Source organism: Balaenoptera acutorostrata, chromosome 3, assembly GCF_949987535.1.
Source record: "Balaenoptera acutorostrata chromosome 3, mBalAcu1.1, whole genome shotgun sequence".
Lineage (NCBI taxonomy): Eukaryota > Metazoa > Chordata > Mammalia > Artiodactyla > Balaenopteridae > Balaenoptera > Balaenoptera acutorostrata.
Genome location: NC_080066.1, coordinates 69,756,935 through 69,782,747, shown reverse-complemented (window position 1 = coordinate 69,782,747; position 25,813 = coordinate 69,756,935). Strand labels below are relative to the sequence as shown.

General features: G+C 39.1%; 1 protein-coding gene across 3 annotated transcripts in view; it reads left to right on the top strand.

Annotated features, from left to right (window-relative positions):
- Positions 1-25,813, top strand: part of MAP2K5 (mitogen-activated protein kinase kinase 5) — a 261,514-nt gene that overhangs the window by 172,176 nt on the left and 63,525 nt on the right. For 2 of the 3 annotated variants that reach the window (XM_007166073.3, XM_057542056.1), the window contains one exon: positions 10,663-10,692. The exons of the other annotated variant lie outside the window; for it this stretch is intronic. In XM_007166073.3, the coding sequence (XP_007166135.1) occupies positions 10,663-10,692 (30 nt within the window). The remainder of the gene's footprint in view (positions 1-10,662; positions 10,693-25,813) is intronic. 3 annotated transcript variants of the gene reach the window in all.

Genomic DNA, 25,813 nt, shown 5'->3' with positions numbered 1-25,813 from the left:
ACAAAGTCTTGATATGAAGAATAAAGAAATAAAGAGAAGAAAGACAAAGCAGGCATTTGACAACCCATATTCCAGTGTTTGAAGGATTGTCAGTGGAGAGGCAAGCTGCTACTTTATGGGCGGGCTGAACTTTCTGAAGCTAACGAAAAAACGAAAACAAAAAGCCCATGGTTTTCTATTCAGTATGAAGAAGAGTTTTCTAATGGATCGATCCCTGCACCCTTCCTACTCAACAGTGCAGTTATCCTTTTAGAGGTAAAAAAATGCCCCCATCCCTAGGGGCATTTAAGTAGTGACTGAATACTTGTCTCAGGTTTGTTTTTTTTTTAAGAAATACTTTGTAGAAGAGACAGGTATAAGGTTAGACAAGATGCAGTCATTTATTCATTTAGTCACTTAGCAGATTTTTGTTGAGTGCCCATGATGTGGCAGGCACTGTGCTAGTCACTGGGGGCATTGCTAGGAGTGAAAGTGACAAAATCCCTGCTTTAATGGAGCCTACGTTATAAAGAAGGGTGCTTGACAATAATAACTTTTTAGACAGAAATAAACAGCACCGTATGATAGGAGTAACTGAGTGGTGTCGGGTTAACTTTTGAGTTGAGATCTAAAAGATAAAAGGGGCCAGTGTTCTAGTGACAACTGTCAACTCTAAAATTCTGAGTGTGATAATTTGAGGAACCGCTGCTGCTACCTTTGAGATACTGAGCAATAAAAACCACTGCTCATAGGGTTCTATCAATACTCAAATCCAGTGACCTGAAATTGGCTTTAAAAATCCTCTCAAAGATCCTACAGACTATTTTCCGTACTTTGGTTCTGAACCGAATAATAATAATTTTAACATTTTTTTAGCATTTAATTAGAAAAATCTTTTGCACTCCTTATCTTATATTTAGAGACTAGAGTGTTTTTTAACTAGAAGAGAGACATTAGAACTTGTTAAATCAGATCCCTCCTCCTACCAGAGAGGAAGCTCGGGTCCAGAGAAGGGAAGGACTGTGCCCACAGGTGCAGCATAAGCTGGGACCGTGCAGACGAGGACTGGCAGCTGGGACCTCTGATGTGAAGTGGTGTGTGCTTTCCTCTATTCCTTGCTGTTGACATCTTCTTGCTCAGTGTCATTCTAGAAGGGTGACAACACTTTATGTGTACATAACACTTTACAGAGCCATTTGATATTCATTATCGCATTCAAGCTTCTCCCCACTGTGATGGAAATGACCAAAAAATCAGTAATTTAAGGTACCCAAGGTTATTCCACCAACTTTGATCTATAAGCATCAAAGTTCCCATTTTGCAAATAAGGAAACTGAGATCCAGAGAAATTAAAGGACTTTTCCAGAAGGGTTAGGTGACTAGACCAGGGAGCTGCAGTTAAGTGTCTGACTCTGGATGAAAGTCTGCTTCTTCCACTATGCTGTAGAAAAGAAGTAGATCAGTAGTTTGAAAAAAGGAGAGAGAAATGGTAACTGTAAATGAGCAGGAAATCAGATAAAGGGAAAGACTGGTTTATTGTGACTCTGCTCATAGTCAACACTGCTTTTCACAGGATTGCTACCTACACTATCCCTATAGTTGGTTCAGCTTTACCGTATTTTGAAATGTACAATTGCTGTTGTTTTTCAGAAGCCAAGACCTAGTTTATTTTTTTTAAGAAACACAAAAATTAACCTCATCTCCAGTATGTCTGCTATAATAAAATGGAAGCAGGTAGATGAGAGTTCCATCTAATCAGTAAACATTTATGTAGTGCTGCCTTGTGTTGGCAGTAGGGATACAAACTTTGCCCTCAGGAGCTCCTTGACTAGAAGGGAGAAAGATAAGTAAAAGTGCAGTGGAAAAGCGCATAGGACTGGGCAGATGAGTGGGAGGGCTGACATCAATGTCAAGGATAGCATTTCAGTTATCTATTACTCTTAATAAATTACCCAACATTAATAGCTTAAAGTAACAACGATTTATTTTCTTCTCAGGATTCTGTGGGTGGTGAGGGTGTAGTCAGATGGTGGTTAAGAAGGGAAATCCAAGATGACTTCACCTGCATGCATGGAGTCTTGGTGTGGGGATGGCCACTCCATACCTCTCCCTTCCTTTCTTCCCTCCCCCCTCTCTCAGGAGCAGCAACACACAAAGAGGCCAGAAGAGTAAGCATATTACCTGATTATGACTCTCTTGACTTTGAAATGTCTGGAAATACAAGTGTGGCTTAGACTGCGCTCGATAGACTATACCCCAGCACTGATGTTTTCTCAGGTACCTGTAGCTGCGTGACTCCAGTGAGCAGTTTAGAAATGGAGGACACCCCACCAAGCTAGGTCTCTAGGGGCTGTTATCAGGATTAAAGCCACCCACTGTTAGAGCACACAGGTCAGCATTGTACAAACATATTGAAAGAGTGTCATTTCTTAATTCTTACTGTGAAGATTAAAATGGTTATTGCATTAAGCACATGAGATGGATTTGGGGGCAGTTAACTCTAATCTTTTCCCTTCTTGTACCCCTTCAGTCTTTAACAAGAAATAAGCCATCTAAATTAATCGTAATGCTGAAGTATGTGAAAGTGATTATTCTAAGCAGTGAAGTATGTGTAAGAGGGCCTTGCCAGTTAAAACTATCAGCCCCTAATACTGAAAAGTTTGTATACTATGTTTATTAAAGTGTTGTAGCTTTAATAGTAAAGCAACCAAGCCATACAGCATCAAGTTGACCAAGCTCTAGGAGACATCACCATCAGGGCGTATATCATAATCAACAAATGCTCATGGTCAGCCTACTGCAAAATACTATTTCTGGTGTCACGGAGAGCATATGAAAGTTTATGACTTAGAGTTTGCCCTTAAACAAGTGACATTTACCAGGCATTAGAGATACAGGAAGATAGTTACCAGGTGGGATGTGATACACTGCCCAGTGAATGGTATGAACAGGGAGGGTATGGAATTTGTCCTCAAAATTGTTTTCTGGGACTAACTCCCAACAGAAGAGGAGGAATAATTTGAAACAAACTGAAAGGATAGGTAGCTTGGAGTCATCTATTCATCCGTTACACTATCTCAGATTCCACCTAGGAAAACCACCCTTAGTATTATTGCATTTTGAGTTGTTCAAAATTTGAAGAACATTTATTTTTCTATTAGAAAAGTAAAATGTCTGCTTTCATCCATCATGACTGAACTTTATCTCTCTTTAATTCAGAGTTTCTCACTGAATTTCCTCTCAAGGCACAGAACACCATCAAAAGAGACCTTTGCAGTTGTTTCTAAGTGACTTTTAGAAATTCAGTTATACACCCAGATATTATTTAATTAGCATTGCTCTGAGTGAAGCTACTGATGGAAATCAACTTGAAACAATTAGAATGTCTTCAAAGCTACAAAAGTGGGTCTATTTAAATGGAGGGTTGGGGGTTTGCCTTTTTTTTTTTTTAAATCAGTTAGCTGCCTCATATTTACTATGGCCTAGTTGAAGTTACATATTGCATTTAAACCACAGTGTTCCACTAAAAAATTATTCAGAGTTTTTGATCTAATACAGTGTAGACAGACAGAATTGATATATACACACACACATATACAAACACACGCACACACATATATACACATATGCATACATATACATATATATGCATAAACACACACAAATTCTTTCTTAAAGAGAAAATAGAAAATGATGCAAGTGAAATAACATTATGGGAGAGGAAGGAGAATTATGTTTTTTAGGACAGAAGGGTTAGAAAGACCAAGCAACATTTAAAGATTCAAAACAATAGCATTTAGCGTGAAATCTACTTTTTATCATCCTTACCCAGCCATCAGAATGAAGAAAGACAGTGTCCAGCTGTAGCAGTAGTTTGGTAGCAGGAGAATTAGAAGTAAAGGTACTAATGCCTGAGGGGTGGGTCATGAATTAATAATTGCTATGTGGCGGATGAGCCCCATCAGAAGAGCTGAAAATGAGGAAGTTGCCTTGCAGAGCGCTATCAATCACTCAGTGACCATAACTTCCAGTAATTAGTGTATTTTATGGGCCTTTGCTTCAGTGGCTCGAAAGCACATATGCTCCAGTCACAGCTAAACTTTACCAGAGTAATATTCCAGGATGATTTATCCTCCTGCTGCGCTGGGATATAACCCTATATTAGGTGAAGATTGTGAACTAAGCTGCAATAAAGTGTAAGTTTAGGTACAGTTTGCCCAGGTTGAGACCTCAATGTATCATGCTTTTCAGCATTCATGGTTAGACTACAGCAAGCAATCATTTTTAACAGTAAAACAAATAAAGCAATTAAAGGAACAGCATTAGGATACTGTACTTGTGAATTACTGTTGCCCTGGCCCCATTTAAGTGTCCACTGTAATAAACCCATTTCTAATTTAAAAAGAGAAAAAAACCCCCACTGTATTAGAAACATTTATTTGTGATGCTGTCTTTTCTCCATTATTATTAGTAATCTGTGGGATAGAATGCAGGACCTTCTGAATGATGGATAAATGTTTGATTTATTTCTTTGTGCTACTGTGCTTGGGATCTTTAAGTTAAAATAAATTTACTTTTTATTAATGGACTCTGGTGAGGATGAATAGTTCTTTTTAAAATATTGGGACCTGTTAAGAAGCACTCCTGGTGGGAAACTCACATTTAGGCTCTTTCTACACAAAGAAAATGTTGTGAGCTCTCCAGAGCACTTGGCACCTTTTGAACAGGCGTCGTGAGTTATTTGCCGTGGTTCATTCACCCTCTGCACTAGAAGTCTCTGGGGCCTTTGCAGACAGGGGCCTTTGCCATTGCCAAAACATCTGTAGAGCCCAGTGTTACCAGTAATTTAACAAGCTTTGCCACCAACCTACAGTATGACCTTGGGCAAATTAATTAAGCTTCTTGTGCCTCCATTGGGCCATAATTCTGTTTGTGTTAAAGAAATCCTTGGAGTTATAGGAAAGCATTATGTGAAAAGAAGTATAAATTGAATAGGGAAAACATATGCATGGTTCCACTGTATTCTTTTTAGGGTTAAATGTTTCTGCACTACTTTTAATGATGGTTGTTCTTGAATTTCCTTAAATAGACACCGGTGATAAGCTGATTTCACCAAGCATGGGTGGGAAGGTGTACACAGTTTGATGCTTTCGTTATATTTAATATTCCGTCTTTAATTTGCAATGTATTATAATGTCACACAAGTTAAAACAATAATAGTAAAACAAACTAATTGTCTTTAATTAAAGTGAATTAGGTTTTGATTTTAATATATTTGATGTAGTGAAAACTGATAATGTGGAGGGTCCCAAAGGTTATTAGGGCATATTTCTGTTGGGCCTGATGGTGTTAGTAATAACCCTCTTCCTCATAGTTCTAGACATGAACAAATATGTCACTTCATCCGTCTCTGTTACTCGCACTTATGCCCCTCCGCAGGGGTTGCGCATTCCACAAGTTATCAGCTAATGGCGTTATACATTAAAAATTGAAGCTTTCCTCACTCCGAGGCCTTTCAAGGCTTTGTTCTTAAGCCCTAGACACTTCGGAGTGCAGCTGCAAACTATAGGCAGAAGATTAAATTAATTTGTAACTCTTTTTTTTTTGGTACTGCATTACTAAATCCTCCACATTTAATTGAAACCCTACTTCAAGACGCTTTGTGTTTCTGTGTTCTTTGTTGTCAATTTAACCTCCGAAGCACTTTAACACTGGTAAATTGCTGTTATATCCTTTGGATTGTTTTTAAACCATACAGTAAGAGGACAGTGAAATTGATACACGGGAAGAAAAGTAAAATCTTAGGGTAGATTTTGAGGTATTTAGTATTTATTATGGTCCTTCGCTAGCATAGTTTCAGATGATTTAAACTCTCTCTCTAGGACTGTGTAAATTGGTCTTGGGATGAAATCTCACCTAGGGAATTTTATGTAATCCAGTAGTTAAGTCTGATTTTTTAAAGTTTCCCTGTGTCTGAATGTCCCAAAGTGGCTACTGCATTTCTGTAAAATAAAGGTTTAACTGCAGTGCACAATCTAAATGCAAAATCCTTCAATGGAAATTTAATTGTGTAGAATGTGCACAAGGGTAATTAAGAACAAATTTTAGAACATTTCAGACTATAAAGTCCTCCTTCAACTAGATCACTGGCTATATTGAAAATGCTTATTTTCAATTTGCAGTTTTGCTGAGAAACATAGAATATGTCTAAATTAAGAATTTATAAAATCCAGTGCTCTTCAGTATAACTGTAAATTTAAAGCTACTCCCACATTGTTGATATTCTAAGTTGGTCAGTTGATCACCAAGAACATATCCTGAGTTAGTGTCCTGCACTTGCTTTCTGGTTACAATGTATGTTTTCTCTTTATCATTTATGACTTCATGACAATAATTATTCTCATTGTCAACAGAAGCCATTTTTGTTGCTTTGTAAATAAATATCTTCTACCCTTTTTGTTAAGGTACAAATGTTTCTATCATGCATTTGTTATGTATTTGGCAATTGTTATAATCACACCCACACATATATTGGTTATTTAAATTTAAAATCCAACATATTCAGAAACTGCTAACTCAAGAGTATTTCATAGATTATGGTTGGACAAATCAAAGACCAATAAGATAACACTAAGGAGCAGTCCTAGTTTTACAGTGAGAGGTTAGTGGTTTGCTGTTATTTAAGTGTATTCCCAACTGGTAAATGTTTTTAGAGCATTCTTTTTCTGCCTTTTGAATAGTAAATCTCCCACAACGAACAGAGTATTTAGCACTTTGCTGAATCTTATGTATTTAGAATTAAAATGCACTTTTTTATTTAACATTAAATAGAATCCTCTCCCTCCCTCATCTCTACCTCCACTTCCCCAAAATAAATAAAGCTTTTCCAAATCTTTTACAATGTGAGCCGCTCCCCTGCTGGGAATGAAAAGGATGTTAGAGTCATTTGATGAATTGCTGGCGCTTCTGTGCGTCCACATTTTTCAATATACTTTTTTTTAACTGGACTTAAGCTGCCTAAATTTAAACGCTTCTTTTGTAAAGATGATAAAGAGGGCAAAGACTTCCATTGGCTTAGCCCTAATCTGTTTGCTTTGTTGTGATTCTTTTTTTTTTCTTCTTTAACCTATTTATAAATCTAAATCTACATACAAAGGTCATTGGTTGGCTGAACTTAAACCATTTTACTCAGTAAATTTAATTAAGAAAATACAGTGCAACTCATAAGCAAATGAGTTTTTTCCTAGTTTTAAACCAAACCACCCTCTTGAGTGCTGATTGCCTTGCCCGACCCCTGGTGATACAGAAACAGGCAAAATTAAAAAGGACATTAAAGCTTCATTAAATCTGAAAGACATTTAGTACAGTGACATATCTGCAGGCCATTTTAGAGAAGATTACATACTCTCTTTTGTAAGTTTCCTAATTTATAATACCTTGACAATAAAAACTGGGGAAATGCAAGTAGATTAATAGACCAATAAGGGTAAAAGATACAGAATGGCCCCAGGTCCGTCTGTCTCTGAAATATTCACTCATAGCATATATGCTCCCTCTTCCCCATAAGGGTTCAGTGTTTATTTTGACTTTTGACAGCCTCAGCCATATCTGCTAAGAGCCCTTTTCCTTTTTTACCTTCTCCTAATTGAACTTGATAAAAAGGTTCTAGGGCTTAGCTATATATTTCCTTCTATTTTGCCACAAGACAAATAGTGTAGAACATAAACACTGCAGCTGCATTAAACCTAAAAGGGCAGAGACATACATGGAAGGCAGCTCCCCCTCCCAGGGCCTTAAAATGACTGCTTGTGGTGCCAGCCTTATAGTACCGCTGCCAGTTTTCACTAGTGCAGAATTGGAGGAATCCTTGGCTTGCCACTGGAGCAGCCCAGTGGTGACGCCATGGGAGAGGAAATGGTTGTTGCGCGTCTCTGGTCAAGAGCAGGGAACCATTCTCTGCCCTCAGATTGAAAAGAGGTCAGACCTGCAAGATGCCTTAGAAACAGTTCTCGCAAGAATGTAGTTGACAAGTAAGACTGAGCTTCCACAGGATATCAGGAAAGTGCACATAAGTAAAGGCAGTTCCAAGAATGTTGAGGTCACTAGTTCAAGCATTGCCACCTGTTCCCACGCAGGCTGGTACAGAGAGGCTCCCTGCTGAATTTTCTCTCTGTTCTCTTGATGGAGGTCTCTTACAGAGTAAATGAATATCATCAGCCAGCCTAATTACCTTTTACCAGTTGTGAGAGGGGGCCAAGTAGATGAGTGCACGTTCCCAAGTCTGCTGTAGCTTTGCCTCTCCATAGAACGGTGATGACTTGAGAATTTGAGGCTTTGTGTTGAAGTGGAAAAAGTTCATATTTTTCACCTCATCCCACTCTTTTTTTTAAAAAAAGTCTTCCTTTTATCATTGCTTAGTTCTTTAATCTATAAGAACCAATGGCCAGTGTTGGCACTGGCCAGCTAGTTTAGACCTTAACTGTATATATGGTGGGCAAGTTTCTTCTGCTGGTAAGCTACGTGGACAGAATTCTTCCATAGGCCCTAATGACATGTTCAACATGTACCAGAGTGAATGGTGCAGCACCTGTAGAAGGACTTCAGATAGGCTGTTCTAAACGTTTTCTAGTAGTTGTTAAGCTGTCAGCTTTTTCAGACGAGAGACCCTCCTCTTGCTACTTTTTCCAAATGAAAGAATGTGCAAAACTCATAATCTGCAGATGGGTGTGATGATAGGTGACAGCTTTTGGTGAGCAGTCACTGCCTGTCAGTTCAGTACAGAATTGTGCAAATGCCTAGCCCACCCATTACTGCCACAAAAGACCATAGTGGCTCCTTCTGAATCAATGTGCACATTCTCATTGGCCAGAAACACACTGTATTTACAGAATGTAAGTCAAATCAATAGCCTGTATTGGGTGAGGGTGGAGTGGAGGCAGTGGAGAGCTGAGTCCCTCCCCTTCCTAATTAATAGCAGCATATAGACAACAGACATAATCACACAAAACTGTGAAAGGGAGTTTGATTAACATCCACACTCTCTTTCCTTCACTCTGTAGTTGAACAGATTAATGACGTCCACCAAATGAAACAATGATAGTATAACTTCATGTCTTGAAAATCTGAGAACTCTGAGTATACAAGAAATGAGTACAAGGTAACAAATCTTACCAAGTATTCATATATGTATATATGTACACACACACATATATACACACACACACACACATCCAAATGAGTGTTGGCCCATTCCAAGTAGTCACCTTACATGGTCATATGGTTTATTCCTATTACATTGCTGTTGCTCAAACTGGTTTTAGAACTTTAAAAATTAACCTCAGCATCTTCATGTCTATCCTTAATAAGGAGCAAAATATTTATTCTTTGAAGTTGGCTTTGGGTTTTGGTAATACCCATAGGCCATTCAGACCTTAGTCAACAAATAATTTACATGATCAAAAAGCAGAGGGGTATAATTTTAAGCTCAAGATAAGATGCAGTTCTGATAAAGTGAAGTAGTTGTTCTTCTGTGACTTGAAATGATTCTAAACACAGTTCCAAAAGAGGAGTTCAGAAATGTTTGAGCAGTGTCAGTGTCTTTGAGATAAGTGCACAACTTCTCAAGATCTAGAAAAGCAATGTAGTATGCTGGAAAGAACCCTGGATTAAGTTGCAAGTCTTGGGGTCAGTCCCCAGGCTTCTACTGATTAACTGTGTGGAAACATCTTCAATGGGACTCTGGGGTTCTAATCTGTAAAATAGATTGATGTTTCCTTGGATCCATTCTAGCTTCAAAGTTCCCTGATGTAGTGATTCTACTTTGAAAATATTTACAAATACCTATAAAGGATTTCAGACCTGATGATGGGCCACATTATGAAGTTGCAAAGTTTAGCCACTGTTTTCTTTAAATAAATTATGGTATGTTTGGTAAATTTGATCTTATCACTTCATATCAATCCTATTCCTGGTTGAATCATTTTGTTTTCACAGGTGAGAATCCAAAGACCAAAATTAAGTGAGTGGCCTAGAAACACATCGCAGTTTACAAATTAAATAAAATTGGAAGCTGTAAGGATTCGCTTACCCAATTTCAGACCTATAGTTCCAACTTCACAGTTTTGAAATGCCACTTTCCCACTAGTAGTAGCTCTTTTCTTCTAAATATGAATGGATGAAAAAAACTAACAAATAAATGAAAATAATGGCAAAATTTTCTATTTCACATGGCCCACTCCCCATTTCCTACAACTCTTCCTATAATACTTATAACTGGAAATTCTACAGAGCTGTGGGCTAGGAGCAATTAAGTGTTTCCATTTTTACAAGAGGAAAAGCCGACAATATCCTATGGTTTTACATCTCTGTCTAGAAGAAACTGTCGTACACTTGTAAATGTGAATAATGCCCGTACAGCTGACAATATTCCTAAGAGAAACTACGTAAGGGTAGTGTTTAGTTGTTAAAAATAGAATATTTTATCAGGGATACAACATTGTCCAATGTGAATGTTCATTCTATATATAGCTTTCAATGTAATTACAGCAATAATTTAGTTTGTGCATTTAAGGTTGTGAGCTTTTTATATTTGCTGGATGTAATTCTGAAATTTAGTACTTGTCTGTCTTAAGATCTGCCCTGCATGCAAATCTATAACTAGACAAATATTATTTCCTTTCTCAGCTTGCTCTTGGGAGGTTTCCATATCCTCAGGTAAGATTGTTCATTACTGCCGTTTTCCACTGTGACATTCATTCCTATGTATGAAGTGCAGGGAGCAATTGTGAACATTTGAGCCACATACAAATAAATCTGTCCTGTTAAATTGAAAAGTGATATCTTAAAGGAGTCATTTAGGAGTCTCTATTGATTTTTGATTTTTTTATACTCCAGATTTTTTTCCTCTTTGTTAAAGGTTGAAAGCCATCATTGTGCTCTTCCTTTGTGTGACACTGGTAATGTTTTTCCTCATCCCAACCCAGTACCATGTGCTCTTACTGAGGTTGGAAGAGGGGCACAGCCTTTTCTTGATACACTATTTGCGTTTTTGGATTCAATTAGTTATTTGAATTAAAGGATTGAGGTGAAGGGTGAAAATATCTAATCTAGGTCATTATTTTTGCTAAGCAAATAGATGTGCCCCCAATTTTATGTGGCTGTGATTTCGAACATTTTCTTTTTAAAAAATTTGCCCTTCCTATTTACATTTCTAGGAAAATAAAATGTCCATTGTGTTACCATTGCTGATAATAATCTCTATAGTAATTTCTTTAAGATTTTTGTTATAGAAGGGTGCTAGCACTTAAAATATAAAGCTACTTCGTGGTTTGAAAATGATTCCCCAGTGTGTGGGGGGAAATAAGTGAAATGTCTAGAGGGATGAAAAATGAATGGTTTGACTGTTGGTTGATGCTCCCTGTTTTTCTGGCATCTTGGTCTGTACAGGCCAAAGTGCCTGGAGGCATGTCTGATTTAAAGGTGGTGTTGGTCTCTGCTCTTTAAGCATCTATTAACTTGCTATTATTATGCAAATAAGTGTTGTATTACACATACTAATTTATGCATGGTTAGATTATGCAGATGCATCACAAACATGGTTATTGAATAATAGGATGGGGCTCATTCTCTCTACCATCTTTATAAGCAGTTTTAAGCAAATTGTCCTGGTACCCATGTGGACATTTAAAGCCCCTTCACACGCTGAAATGTCTCTTTTGTATCCTTTTTCTTTTATAGTTAAAGCCATCAGATAAGTGGAGGAGAAATCATCCAAGTTGTTAGGTTCAAGAGTGTCAGTCTCACTTTTCAAATTTGTAGGATTCTTTGTTTAAACATAATCTTTTCCTTAAAGAGAAGATCCGAAATGTAATCACTTGGCATGCATGCTCGCATTTAGTGAGATTTTACTGTATACAGCCTTGCTGCTTAGCTCTAGGTAGCCCATCAAATTAAAATCACATTTTCAGGATTTATAGCTCATTAGAATATTTATCTTGGTAAGCCTCTTATTCTGTCAGTAATTTTTAAACAATTCACTGTTTGGCCAATGTATGCAATCCCCTCAGATTTTGTAAATGAAGAGAAGAGGCACTATATAACTTCTCTCAAACAAATCTTAATAGAAAACTTGTATAAGCCATCTAAGAAAAAAAAAATACAAAGATTGGGAATGTAGCTGTATTCTTGAGATTCCTAATGCCTAGAGTATTTAATCAGTGAGATTTGATAAGTGATAAGTCTAAGAAACGATTGCATTTGACAAATGAAACTTTTGAAGGCTCTGGTCGAATTTAGAAAGAGGCTGTCTACCTTTGCAGTATTGTTTTCTGGAATGTTTAAGTATATGTTTACTTGAGCAGTCGAGTGGAAGTTGGAAAATTCTAATGCGCTGAACTCCCTAGGTAGCAATCACTGTTATGCCAGAGTAAGGGGAAAACTGTATTCCTTGAATCGTGATAGAATATTGTCACCAAATTGGGACTTTCATTTCAAATAATAGAAGCAGCTTTGATGCCATCAGGCCTATTTCCCAGGTCTTTCAACAGAAGTTTGTGCACTTCCTTGCTGGAATCAGTAATGACTTTTGATGGAGTTGGCATTTATTTTACAGGCTTTGTACTATAGACTGAAGATTGGGAAAGGTTACTTTATAGATTCCTTTTCTACCCTTTTGCCTTCAAATAAAGCACATGAAGAAAAATGTTTTATTTTTATAGTATCGCAGGGACTGGATTATGAAATAATACCTTCTCTTTGGCCCATATTATCTCATTTGAACCCCTGACCACTCTGTGTGATAGCCTCCCCTCATAAACTGGACAAACAGGTTGGCTGATTTGCTCATTGTTGTACTGTAGGTGGTTTGGGGCCATTGAATCCCAAGTGGAATAGGTAGGAGTGAATCACATACTCTCAGGAGTGGAAAGTGATCTCAGACAACATTGAATCAAACCTCTCTACAATATCTCTGAAAAGCAAAGTTGAACACCTCCAGTGATAGGTAACTCACTAGTTTACAAAGCAGCCATAGACTCAAAGCTTTATTTACCGGGCTGAGGACTGCCTTATCTTAATTATTACCCACTGGTCTGGCCCTTGAACACAGGAAAGATTTTCATATATCCTTAAGATCTCACAGTTTTGCATCCCTTCTGTACCCAGGGCTGGGTACTCAAAGTCAAATCAGGGAACCAGATCTCAGCTGGCTTCACTAGTGGCAAGCTGAGGAGACTGGCCTGTTTGAAAGAACTCTAGACCAGGAGCCAGAAGATTAGGATTAGAACCCAGCTCTAACAAGCTCCGGTCACTGCAGGCCTTAATTCTTGCTTTGGCCTGTTTCCTCATCTCTAAAATGAGCATCCTGATACCTACCTTTCCTATCTGATTAGAAGTATGCAGATCAAATAAGATTATGGATATGAATTTCTAATCCTCAACCAAAGGTTGCAAGAGGATGTGCTCGCAAACTGCCAGCTGCAGCTGGAGCAGAGTGTAAAATGAGCAGAAGGGAAAGAGGGGAGGCGAGGCCAGCGTCCAGACTCGTCCTTCCCCCAGCCCAGCGTCAGTGCTGCTGACAGCGTCGTTAGCAGCGCCTCTTCCTGCCGGTGACACAGTGTGTATCTGGTGGGGATGCAGATGAGGGAGGGGTGTTGGGAAGATAGCAGGGAGAGTCAGTAGCCTGGGACCAACATAAAGGTTAAAGGACTGGATTTTTTGTTGAGATAATCATTCTCCATGAATTTCATTGTTTGGGGGGGTTGGGTTTTTATCTGTTATTTGAAAACACTGTCTATTTTAGTTTCCTTTAGGCCTTAAAGTTGCGTAGCCTCACTGGCATGCAGTTTAGGGCTCTATGGAAAGAAAGGTTAGGAGCCATTATAAATACACGGTCTTATTACTACAGCTTATAATAGGAAGAACAACGATGTCAGATTCACCTCGCACCTTTCCGACATCCAGCTCCAAAGCACTTGCTGTTATCTGACTCGGGCTGTGTATCCCACCTGCAGGGACTGTTATTTCCAGCCTCCAGGTGAGCAGACCGAGTCTCAGAGAGATGAGGCGCCTTGCCTTAGGGATGAACGGGTACAGTTAGAGCGAGGACTTGCAGGCGACTAAACCAAATGACTGGCTCTGTGAACTCTGATTTTGGTTGGCTGTTCGAACCACTGCCCTCCTTCCTGCTCAGCCCCACCAAGCCCTTCTCCTGGCTCTCCTTCTCTGCCCTCGGGAGGCCTCCTGTGTAGATGAGAAGGGTTGGTCCATGGAAGATGATGACAAGACCATTCCCTAGAGCCCTTTTGCTTTGCTTACCATGTGTTTAGCAGAGTGATGGATCTGGAGGGACCCAGAGCTCTCACTGACCCCAGTGCCATTAAACTCTGGGTGCCTGTGAAGGATATTCCGCAACAGCATAATGAAAACTTGTGTTTTTAAACATCTGGTAAACAGATAGTATCTCAGTTTCTTGAACAATTTAGCTTTAATAGTCATCGGGAAAAATGTGCAAGTCCGGACAAGGACTAGAGCTGTGTATAGTTAATCACGTAGATCCAAATCCAGTTGACTTAAAAAACATGATGGTGGGCAATGGTTTGTTTAATGGCACCATAATTTAGGAGAAATGAAAAAGATTGCCGGCTAAAAATTGTCATCCTTCATTCAGACTTTACAACAGTACCCTGCATTAGGATGATAGTAAATCCATTAAGGAACCTTCTCAGGGCATGTGCCAGCTCTGGCATTTGGAAATTTGGTAAGCAAGATGCCACAGGAAAGTGAAGATAATATAGATACAAATGTATTTCAGGTACTTTTGCATGTGTAAAAATGTTCTTCTTCTTTTGGCTACATTTCCCGATCTTGGTTAATAAGTTACATCAAAATGACCTGAAGTTAAAAAAAGAAGAAAAATCTGAGCAAATAGTGCCCCTGGTATTGTAAAGCTTTGAATGTTTTCACACCCCATTAATTTATTACTTCTCTTTCTTCATCTTTAAATTTCATTTTTTTTTTTTTTTTCAAAAATTCCGACTCCCTGCTGCTGCAGTGATTTTCATCTTGTTGTTAATTTTCCCTGCTCCATATGGAGCTCCAGACATTTCACCTGGAGGCTGTACTAGATTTTGCTGTAGTGATTGTACTTCCGGAGGCCAAAACTGTCATTTAGGGTTCCTGGTGCATCTGTCTGCGCCAGGCTTTTCACTGGCATGGGAGAGTGTGAATAACAAATTGGATGCACCTGAGATTCAGATGATTAGTGTGTTTTGTGAATCTCCACGACTTGTAAGCAGATAGCTCTGGGGTGCGGGGGCGGGGGGGGGGGGTTGGGGGGAGGGCTAAACAGCAACTGGGTGAATCTGTACTCACACCTTACATTTGGGGCTTTGCGAGGGAAGTGCAAACATCCTAGGCAGTCTGAGTGCAGAGAGAGTAACAAATATTTCATCCTGCCTTGTCATTGATTAGAAAAGAGCCTTTAATTTCATTTCACCCCATGTTGTGATTAATTTGCATTCTTTGTCAGAAGTTAATGGAGTTTTTTATGGTTCACTCTGAAATCCTTGAAGACATCAGACTTGATCTGATGTTTATACAACCGCCAGCGGAATTTTTTCGTTTGATTGATGGCAAGCTTGATGTTATTCCAAACGGCTTTTTAAGCTGTTTTTAAGAATTATTTGAATAAAATGCAAGCAAGATATTGTTGTAATGATCAAGATTATCTGTTAAAAATCTGTTTCAAATAAAGAAGATGATAAGTAGTAAAAAGGATCAAAAATATGAGATATAGTGAATAGTGATGTTATTTGTTAAAATACATAACAATGGCATTCAAATAAATTATTGCAATATACAGAGATCATTTTTATTGAAAAAACATACCATCATCTGGCCAAATAGAGTAATTAAGACCAAGGCAAAAGGAAAGTCTGCATCTTTGGGATTAAAAATCTTTACTACCAATTGGCATTTCTCATTTACTCTGCCACCTTTTGCCACCAATGTACGAAATAGAGATCTGCTGTTCTTAACTCAAGGAGACAGGGTCTGTCAGGCCTGTTAGCTGAACAAAATGATGACATATTACTTGTCTCAATAAAGACGCATTCTTAAATCCCAATACAAGTTAAACATAAGTGGATAATAGAGGATTTTAAGTGAAAGACATGTATTCTTAATAGTATAATGACTGGCCTTTTTCACAAGACAGTACAGAAATGAAAATATCCTGTTGTTAAAAAGCAAAATACCCCACTTGTTCATGGGTAAGAGAAACGTGTTCACCCCCTGTACACTGTATATCAAAGTATGAAGGAAGCTGTAGGCGGCATTTGCTCAGAACCCCCTGCTACTAACCAAGGAAATATGTTTTGCAAATGCTTTTTGATTACTGATACCATTTGTTTGATTTGGGGGCTTTGCCTTGCTTCAGCACATCCTTGCTTTGCTGTGATTGCTGCTAGTGAGACTTACTCATAGGTCAAAAAGCTACTTATCTGAGCACTTTCATTTAAAACAGATTAATTTATTTGCTGTATCTGAAAGTTTGCTAAATAATTGGGTGGTTTTAATTGAAGTTACTGCATTCTGATCCTTGTATTAACATGATCTAAGGTCCTTTTTATTATATGCAATCCATATTATTGACCACGATTGCCCTGTTTTCATTTAAATGTAAGCAGCTTGTCAAGTAGAAAATATTTTGTTTAACTTGGCCTGGAAACCTGCTATTTTAATGTGTGTGAGGTTTTTTTTTTCAATTGACAGACTGTCTTTTAAACATACGTTTATTTTGTAGTAATAAATTGTGCTCTGGATAGAGTATTTGTCTTGTAATAAAGTAGAAAGTGTATGTTCTTAAAACTGTTTTAAAATATTAAACATTTTTCAAAAGTTAATGTCAAAATACTAGAGTTTTTACACCTAATTTTATTCATGTTTTAAAATCCTTTGAGTATATTATTATTAATCCTAATTTTGACAATTTAATATGGTTTTATATTCAGTATTAAATTCACACTATAGATATCACTGTCTTATTTATGTATTAATGTACTAATTATGCCTAGACCAACCTAGTATTGCAAAATTAAACCTAAAAAGTTTGCCTTCTTTGAAAAGAGGTATTTGGAATCTATCCTTTGTTGCATGAACTTTTTGAAATATGAACATCAAGGATTTTAGTAAACTGTAAGTATCCAGATTTTGTGTGAGATCTCTGGTCAAAGAAAAAAACAGCAGTGGGTTATTATCCCAACTTCAGGTTCTAACCTTTAATTGGCAAGAGTCCAAAAGAGTGATATGTGTGCAGTTTTATTTTTCCAAACATTTCTAGCCTACATGTTTTAATTCGTTGTTTATTTTCATCCTCACTATTGAGGATATAGACAGTTAAAATATACTGATATTTCAAGCCATAAAATCAGATTTTATGTTCCATAAAATGCAGGGGTGAAATTTAGGTTATATGAAGATGTTCACTGATACACATTTGCTTCTTCCCAGGAATTTTTTAATTGTCTATGTCAAATTTTTCTCCCAATATCTATTTCATACTTATCAAGAGGTCTCAAATTTTATTTGCTTAGTCTATGCTGGAGACAAGAGGTGGGTTCCCACTATATCTTTAAAATGGAGCAGAAATGGAAGAGAAATCATCCCCCAAATGTGGGTAGCTTAGAAATGTGAAACTTCCCATTAAAGATAAATTACTTGTTAATACCTCAATTGAGGTATATGTAGTTAGCCAGCTAGGTTAGTGATTGTCTCTGTTTTTTAAAAAAGCACTAACCAATGTTGGTTTGGTTTTATAGCACCTTCTAAACTATTTTATGACATACATCTCAGTTTAATTGAACATGTATTTGTCATTGAGCATCTACTCTGTCCTGGCACTGTACGAAGCACTGGGAGTACAGAAATGAAACAGATGTGGTCCCTGCTGTCAAAGAGTCCAATGCAGTGGGAAGAAAAACATAAACAAATGACAGTTGATATAAAAGGAGCCCTACAGGAGGTACTATGCTTTGGCCGCAAGAGTAAGAGTTCAGCTCACTTTAGGAAACTGTGGTTTCACAGGGTAGATGATGCTTGAGCTGAGACTGTAAGGCTAGAAGGATGGAAAAGAACTTTCCAGGTATTCTAGTCAAGAGGAGAGTCATCTTGTAAAAGATAAAGGTCTAAAGCAGCATGTTGTATTTGGTGTCCTTGCAGTACTTCAACTCAATAGGTTACTACTGCTACTGTGACATTCATCTCCCTAATAGTTTGGGAATGTCCTTAGATGACTTTTAAAGCAACACTGGGAGGGAAGTAAGAAAGGGTTGGTAGAATGATAGAGGAGAGAAGTGCCGTATCAGGATGGAGATGGCACATGTAGCAGAGACCAGATGATGAAATTGAGCTTGAGAATTTCATGAATCCCTTTGAGATGACTGAGAGCCAGTCTGAGGTTGGAAATCACTGCATTTTAAGATTTCTACCCTAAGGTCAGTTGGCACATGCCTCTGAGGGGTTCCCTGCCACCCTTTATGAATTTAACTTGGCACATTGTAGAACATTTTCTAGACTGCTGGAGGATTGGTCGTCATGATCAAATGAGCTAATACCTAAGAGACCACTTTGAAAAAAATAAGGTGGTAAATAAGAGCAAGGTAATATTAGTATTATTTATATTTCCAGAAAGTACTTTAGGGATTTACCTATGTAACTCTGAAAATATATGACCATGTCTCACTCCAGTTAGGACTAAAATGAATTACTTTTCTGATCCCATAAGAGCCTTCCTTTACAGTCTTTCTTTTTTGTGTTATAATTTATCATTCACAATCACAATCATTAATATATAGAATTATATGCAGAATCTAGTCATTTTTAATTCAGTAACTGGGGACCATGATTCTTTTACAATTTTTAAATAATCAGTTTAGCCCAGAAATAGAATTGAAGTTTGAAGTAATGAACTTGGTGCCCAGTCTGGCTTTTAGGGGTGACTTCGCTCTCTTCTTTCCCTCTTAGACTTTGTGGTCTGGAAGACCTTCCATTTTTCCCCCTTTGGTTTCATTGGTACTACCTCATGGAATCATAGAATTTCAGGATGTGAGGAGATCTTACAACGGTCTAGTCCAACTCATTTATTTTACAGAGGAGGAAAGGGGGGTCCATAGCCATTAAATGACTCACTGATGATTACCAGTTATTTGGCAACAGGATCAGACTGTGTCCCACTCTAGAGGGATGGGGCAGGGGGAGAAAGTGAGAGAAGGCACCCAGAGGCTTTGAGCCCAAATAGCTATCCTTATTTTACACACCCATCCACTCAAGTACTGCCTCCAACTGGTGTGTCTGCAGAGATGGAAGTTACTGTCGTAGGATGCTCCATGCCTGCCAGGTAATTGCTGATGGATATGGACCCCTGGGGGGAAGTGGTCTTCAACAGCAGTAGTAGCAGCAGCAACAACAGACAAAGACATCAACTTTATTGTACTCCAGTGTTTTACTTATCACCATTCAGTATAGAAAACTTGGGTAGATTTGGGGCTAGGGGCTCATTGGCATCCAAGTTAAAAAGGGGGCAGACCTGGCCAAGCTTTGTTTGAGTACAGATTACTTTTTAGATATTTAACAGTTCTGGATTAATGCCTGGGGAGTTTGGGAATTCTTCCTCAACTAAAATGTTAATGATGCTAAGAACCCAACCCCCTTTAGTGCCAATAAAACAGACAAGCTAAGTTCATTGAAAAATCAGTGAGTTGCCCAAAAGGAGCAAAGAGCTGATTCGATTTAAGACTGGAGATTGCCCAGGACACACCAGGTGGAAAGAGGGTGCCAGGGATTGCTAGGAGCTAAGTAAGGAGGCAGTTGTCTGTTTACGCTCAGAGCCAAGGTGTCGTCCCCAAAGAATTGTGGGAAACTGAGGAAAGCAGTTAGAACCAAGTGTAGATTCTGTTGTGCTGTACACTGTCAGGGTCTATAGGCGGTGACACCATGCGGGGAAGGTAAGGAAGTCTGGGGAAAGAAAGACCAAAGAGGGTGATGGAGCTTGTCTTGTTTTCTGTTCAGAAACAGGTTTCAGAGAGCACCATTCTGGGCATGAGGAGACCTCGACCCCAGTCCTAGCTCCAGTTTGGTAAAATACAGTAAACAAAAGAATGTTCCCGGCTAAAGGCCTCCCTCCAGCCCCTGCTCTTTGGTCAGCCCTATGCCTCCTTGGTAGCCAGGCAGCTGGAAATGCTCAGTGACTCAGGGCAGAGGCAACTGGGGTACAGCAAGTGACACACCCAACAAGTGACAAATTGAATCATTATCAGTATATGGTTTCCAGCCACACACACAGAGCTAACCTGAGTTCTGGTCCTGGCTGTTCCTATTAGTTGTTTGACCTTATTTCTTTTCAGACCTCAGTTTCCTCATCTGGAAACTGATGGAGGTGGCCTAGGTCAGTCACGTGCCAAATACAGTAGGCGGGGATCCACTCCCTGACACATACACACATGCATGCACACACGAACACACTATCTGTTAATTTTCAAAATGTGTCTAAGTAATATCTTGTATGAACCAAGAGTTATTTGGTAAACAAAGACTGAAAAATGCTGGACTAGATACTTCTGTGGTCTCCTTTCATCTTGTATGAACAGTTTCCTCCTCTTTTCTATACCTTCAGCCACCTTACTCAACACCATCTCCCCATGTCCTCCCTTAGAGTTTATTGAAACCTTATTTTACTTATATCAAAATATGAGAGGTGTGAACCGAAACTCTAAAACAGAAGTCAGGCTTTCTTCGGTTCATTCTAGATCCATGACTTCTTCTCTTTAAACCTATTTTGAATTTACAGTCTAGCCAGTAAGACACACGTTAATTAACATGGTTATATGTGACTGTATTTCAAGATTTTTTTTCTTTCCTAATCCTGTATGAACCATGTATTGGCTGCAGTTACAGCTTATCTCAGAATCTCAGCAGGCCAAAAAATGTTGTCAGATATATCGCGGTTAAAAAAAAAAAAAAGGAGCGATATGTGGAGTCTTAGCTCACAAAGAAAACCTTCCTTGCAATGCCTAAAAATATAACTTGTTTTGAGAGGCATGGGGAAGCTGTCTTAGAAATTGACAGCGTCCTGAATCCAGCAAACTATATTTTATACAAATATTCAGTGACATTTAGACGTGCGTGCAAGCCCTGTGCTTAAGTCTCAGCTCTGCCACTAAATTTCAGGGAACTTAATAAGTCACTTTGTTTTTGTGGACCAGCAATTATATCTTATCCATCATCTGAGTCCTAGAGTCTAGTACAGTGGCTGGCACAGAGTAAGTACTTCATAAACATATATGAATTGATGAATTGATGATTTAGTTTAACTTTACTTTTTTTTACATGTTGGCAATAGCATGTTTTAGAATCAGCAGGAACTAAGAATCAATACACATCCTTAGGCTTTTAATTAATACCTGAAGAATAAAAGCTTCCAAGGAGATGTGATAGTTGTCTTCAGATATTTGAGGATTCTCTGTAAGAAAGGATGTGGATTTGTACTGTTAGGGTAGAACTGGAACAGGAGGTAGAATGGACAATCAGAAAACGCAAGCTCCACATTACTGTATGTATTCAGACAGAAGTCCGGTCAGCAGGGGCGTAAAGGATGGATTCAAGGGTCAGATGGGGCGGAAGCTAGGTCAGATTACAAAACCTTTCAGGTGCTTTCAGACACCAAGTCTGTGAGTCTGCTTCAGTGTTGGGCAAGCCTCTCCTCAGCCAAACAAATAAAAGGTTGATGCATTTTCTGTCAGTTACAGGGGAAAGACAACAGGTAGAAACTTCATCAGACTTGTCTAGATTCTGTAATTGGTTTAATGATCCACTCATTTTGACTCTCAAATACTCTGTCAGTATGAAACACATAAGAAATAGAAGAGTACAGGAAAGAAGTAATTCTTTTTCAGCCCAAGACTTATAGACTTCTCTGTTTCTCTCCACTGAGCCAACTATGTGACGTGGCTATCAAAAATGTGAATGCACTTGTAGCCTCTATGACAGTTTACTAAGCAGTGTATAGTGTCCAAAGCAAGGTGAGCTAAGCCAGTGCAAGGTATGTGTTCAGGCGTGGATATCACACTTTATGAGGAACCTACACATCTGGCACCACACTCAGAGAAAGGTAACCTCAAAGCAGAATGTGAAATCATGCTTGGGTCCTTCTAGGCAGCTTTCTGGTTCAGGTCACAGAAAACCCAAGTCATAAGGGAAATTTATTGAATTGCGTGACCGAAAATCTAAGTATCGCTGGTTTTAGGTAGAACTTTAGCCGGTAAGCCACTTTGAGCTCTATTCTTATTAGGCTTCTCCCTTCACAGACCAAGAATGGCTGTGGAGTTCCTGGGGTGACCTGCTTCCCAGTTTAGAAGGAAAGAGCAGGTCTCTTTTCCCCCAACAAGCAACCAGAGGCTCTGGGCTTCAGTTTGATTGGACCAGTTTAACTCCCTGCACCCAGGGCATTTAGGTGATGCCAACTAGTTTAAGCCTGAACCACATGCGTCATCTCTAAAGCTGGGGGCGAAGTCTTCTTCCCATGAAGCACGTGGGCTGCTTAGGGGCGGGGGAATGCTGTTAGAGTGTCATTACTAATGGAAGGGAGAAGGATAGAGGGCAACCAAACATAGCAAATGATCCTAGGAAGAAAATATCAATAGGATGTTTGTTCAGGAAAGAAAACATTGTGGAGGCATGACAGCTATCTTCAGATATGTGAAGAGCTGTCATTAGACTTAATCACTACAGCTCCAGACCATGGGCACATCTTATAGGAAGACATATTTGGACTCAAAATAAGAATGAACTTCCTAACAATTCAAGCTACCCAAGATAGAATCGTTGGAATCCCATCACTGCAAGTCTTCTAGCAAAGACAGGATAGCTGTCTGTCAGGAATATTTGTTTTTCATTGGTTCCCCCACTCTTTTTTTTTTTTTTTTTTTAATTATTCTTGGCTGCATTGGGTCGTAGTTGTGGCACGCAGGATCTTTCGTTGAGGTGCGTGGGCTCTTTGTTGCGGTGTGCGGGCTTCTCTCTAGTTGTGGCATGCAGGTTTTCTCTCTTTAGTTGAGGTGCCTGGACTCCAGGGTGCATGGGCTCTCTAGTTTGCGACAGGTGGGCTCTCTAGTTGAGGCACGTGGACTTAGTTGCCCCGCGGCACGTGGGAACTTAGTTCCCTGACCAGGGATCGAACCCACGTCCCCTGCATTGGAAGGCGGATTCTTTACCACTGGACCACCAGGGAAGTCCCTGTCAGGAATATTATAAAGTGAATTTCTACATGGGACAAGGAATTGGACTACTTGACCTTGAACATCGTTCTGGACTCTGTGGCATGTGGAGGATTTAAGCTAATAGAGATGCAAACTAACTGATAGCTCCAGAAAAAACCTTTCAGACATTTTGACACACTAAAATAACTTTTGCTATGGCAGATTTATTTGACCATAAGGAGTAGAATGATCAACAGGCCTTTCTCAGAAAAAGCAACACCTCCCCCTCTCACCACTCTCCCATACACAAAGAACAGATATTCTTCCTAGATTCTGAAATAAGCCCACACATTTTTTGGAGCAAAGAAAAGAGAAAAGTTTGATACAGCAGATGTCTAAAATCTTCTTTGAAAAGCTAGTGCTTAATGGACTCCTTGACCAGACCTTGTACCATTAGGGAAAAGGTCAGTTTTGTAATTCACATTGGTCGTTTTCAATTGTGATCCTAAGCCCCTGCTTTTCTCACAGAATTTAGGTCTAAATATTACAGTTCTCATTTACTTGCCGGGGAGATGATTTAACGCTGGCTCTTGTACACCTGTGTGGGGGAGGACCTGAGCTATGTCAATTTTACATACACAAGGGATAAAAGAGTATAGACTGGCAATCAGGTCCTTTTTTTCCTGCTCACTGACTGGCAGACCCAGCACATGAATGATGTTGCACCGTACCTTGGTGCTCCAGCTGTTGTGTGTTGTGTGACAATGCATTGTCCTTGATACTCGGGAAGCAGTAAGAGCCAAGTGACCTAATTTATGGCTGCAGTGATTTTCTGCCTGGTCCCATCTGAGCTGTGCCCTCCTCTAGGCATCTTGGAGCCTTTCTAGCCCGCCCAGCTGTTTGTTAAATTCAGGGATATCTATTTTTAACTTTTTAAAACTGGTCACTCCTGAATGCAGCACCCCAGCCCGAGTTTGGGGTGTGGGGCAGGGAGAAGGTGCCAGTGAGTGGATCTTAGAATGTGGGAATCATAGTGACCTTCTTACACCTTATTGAGTAGCCCCTTTCTAAATCCTCTTATCACTTATTTTTAAGTGATTGATTTGTGTTTAAATAAGTGATATGAGTTATTTTTTGTTTCTGTTTTGTTTTGTCCTATACAAGCTATGCTAATAGATTCACAGGCATGATAAGAACTTGAACAAGGACAGAGGCTGATGAACAGGGGAGATAGGATAGCACAAGTGAATTGTTTTTGTTCATTTATATTATTAGAAATAATATATATTATTCATTTATTTTGTCTCATAATACATTCAGTGTCTAAAAATATCAGTTTGCCAAAATTCCCATTTGTAGTTAACCCGGGTAAGTTTCGTTCTGTTCCTTTTCAAAAAAGCAGTCCTTTGTTTAGGTACTCTTATTTTAAGTTAGTGTTAGTAAGCAGTATGTATTCAGTTTGTGGTCATGTGGAAGTGGTTTTTTTCTCTCACTGAGGGCTTTTTGAGATTTGGGCACTTTGTTTTTGCAAGTTATGATGGATTGGAGGTGATGTGACCCTAAGTTTTATCACCCAGCACAGTGCCAGATACAATCAGATTGAGTGCCAGTGTCAGTTCTCCTTCAGGTAGGAAAAAGAATCATGATGCTTGAATGGGCAGCTTGGGGGGTTGGGGGGTCTTTGGGCCCCTCTAGCTCATCCTTTACTTTCTAGACAAGAGCCCTAAGCCTAGTGAAGGGAGGGAGCTTCTGAAGCCATGGGGATCTGACTGGAATTCCAGGGATCTTTCTGACTCCAAAGTTTATGCATTTGTCCCCATACTAGGAAGCCTTGTGAGTCAGCAGGCAGTTCTAAGCCAGGTTCTATCTGTGGCCTTGGGCACTGTTCCCTTCTGAGCGTCAGTTTCCCTAACAGCAAAATGAGTAGATCTTGGAGGTCCCTTCCATCTCCAAAAAACAAATTAGGTCATTATTCTTCATTTTGAATATAAAATCTCAGTTTGCCATAATCCCTGTTTGTATTTAGCCAGAGTTATAGCTTAATGAATCTAATTTGAAAAGAGAGTCCTTGGGACTTCCCTGGAGGTCCAATGGTTAAGACTCCGTACTTCCAATGCAGGGGGCACGGGTTTGATCCCTGGTCGGGGAACAAAGATCCCACATGCCGCATGACGCGGCCAAAAAAGGAACCCCCCCCCCCCAAAAAAAAGAGTCCTTGCAAAATAACTACAGTTTCTAAAATTTGAAGTTTAAAAAGAGAATAGAGTTCAACATTGAAAGCTAGAATGTGATTCCAGGAGCACAACAAATAAAAACGATATTCTTTTAAAATCCCAACCATATAATTTAATTTTATATTTCTTTTTTCTGTTTAAGAGAAAATAACACAAGCTTGAAAAGCAGTAAATATGTAAAGAGAAAATTTGTCAACTGATATTGGAAGATCTGACCCAGGTCACACATAAATCTCTCAGACAAGAGCTGCAGGGCAGGCCATAATTTCAGAGAGTAAAAGAGAAAATGAAAGCTATAGCTGGTGTCTTCTCTGAGTCACATAGGTGGATTCATTTCAGTTTTCTGATTGT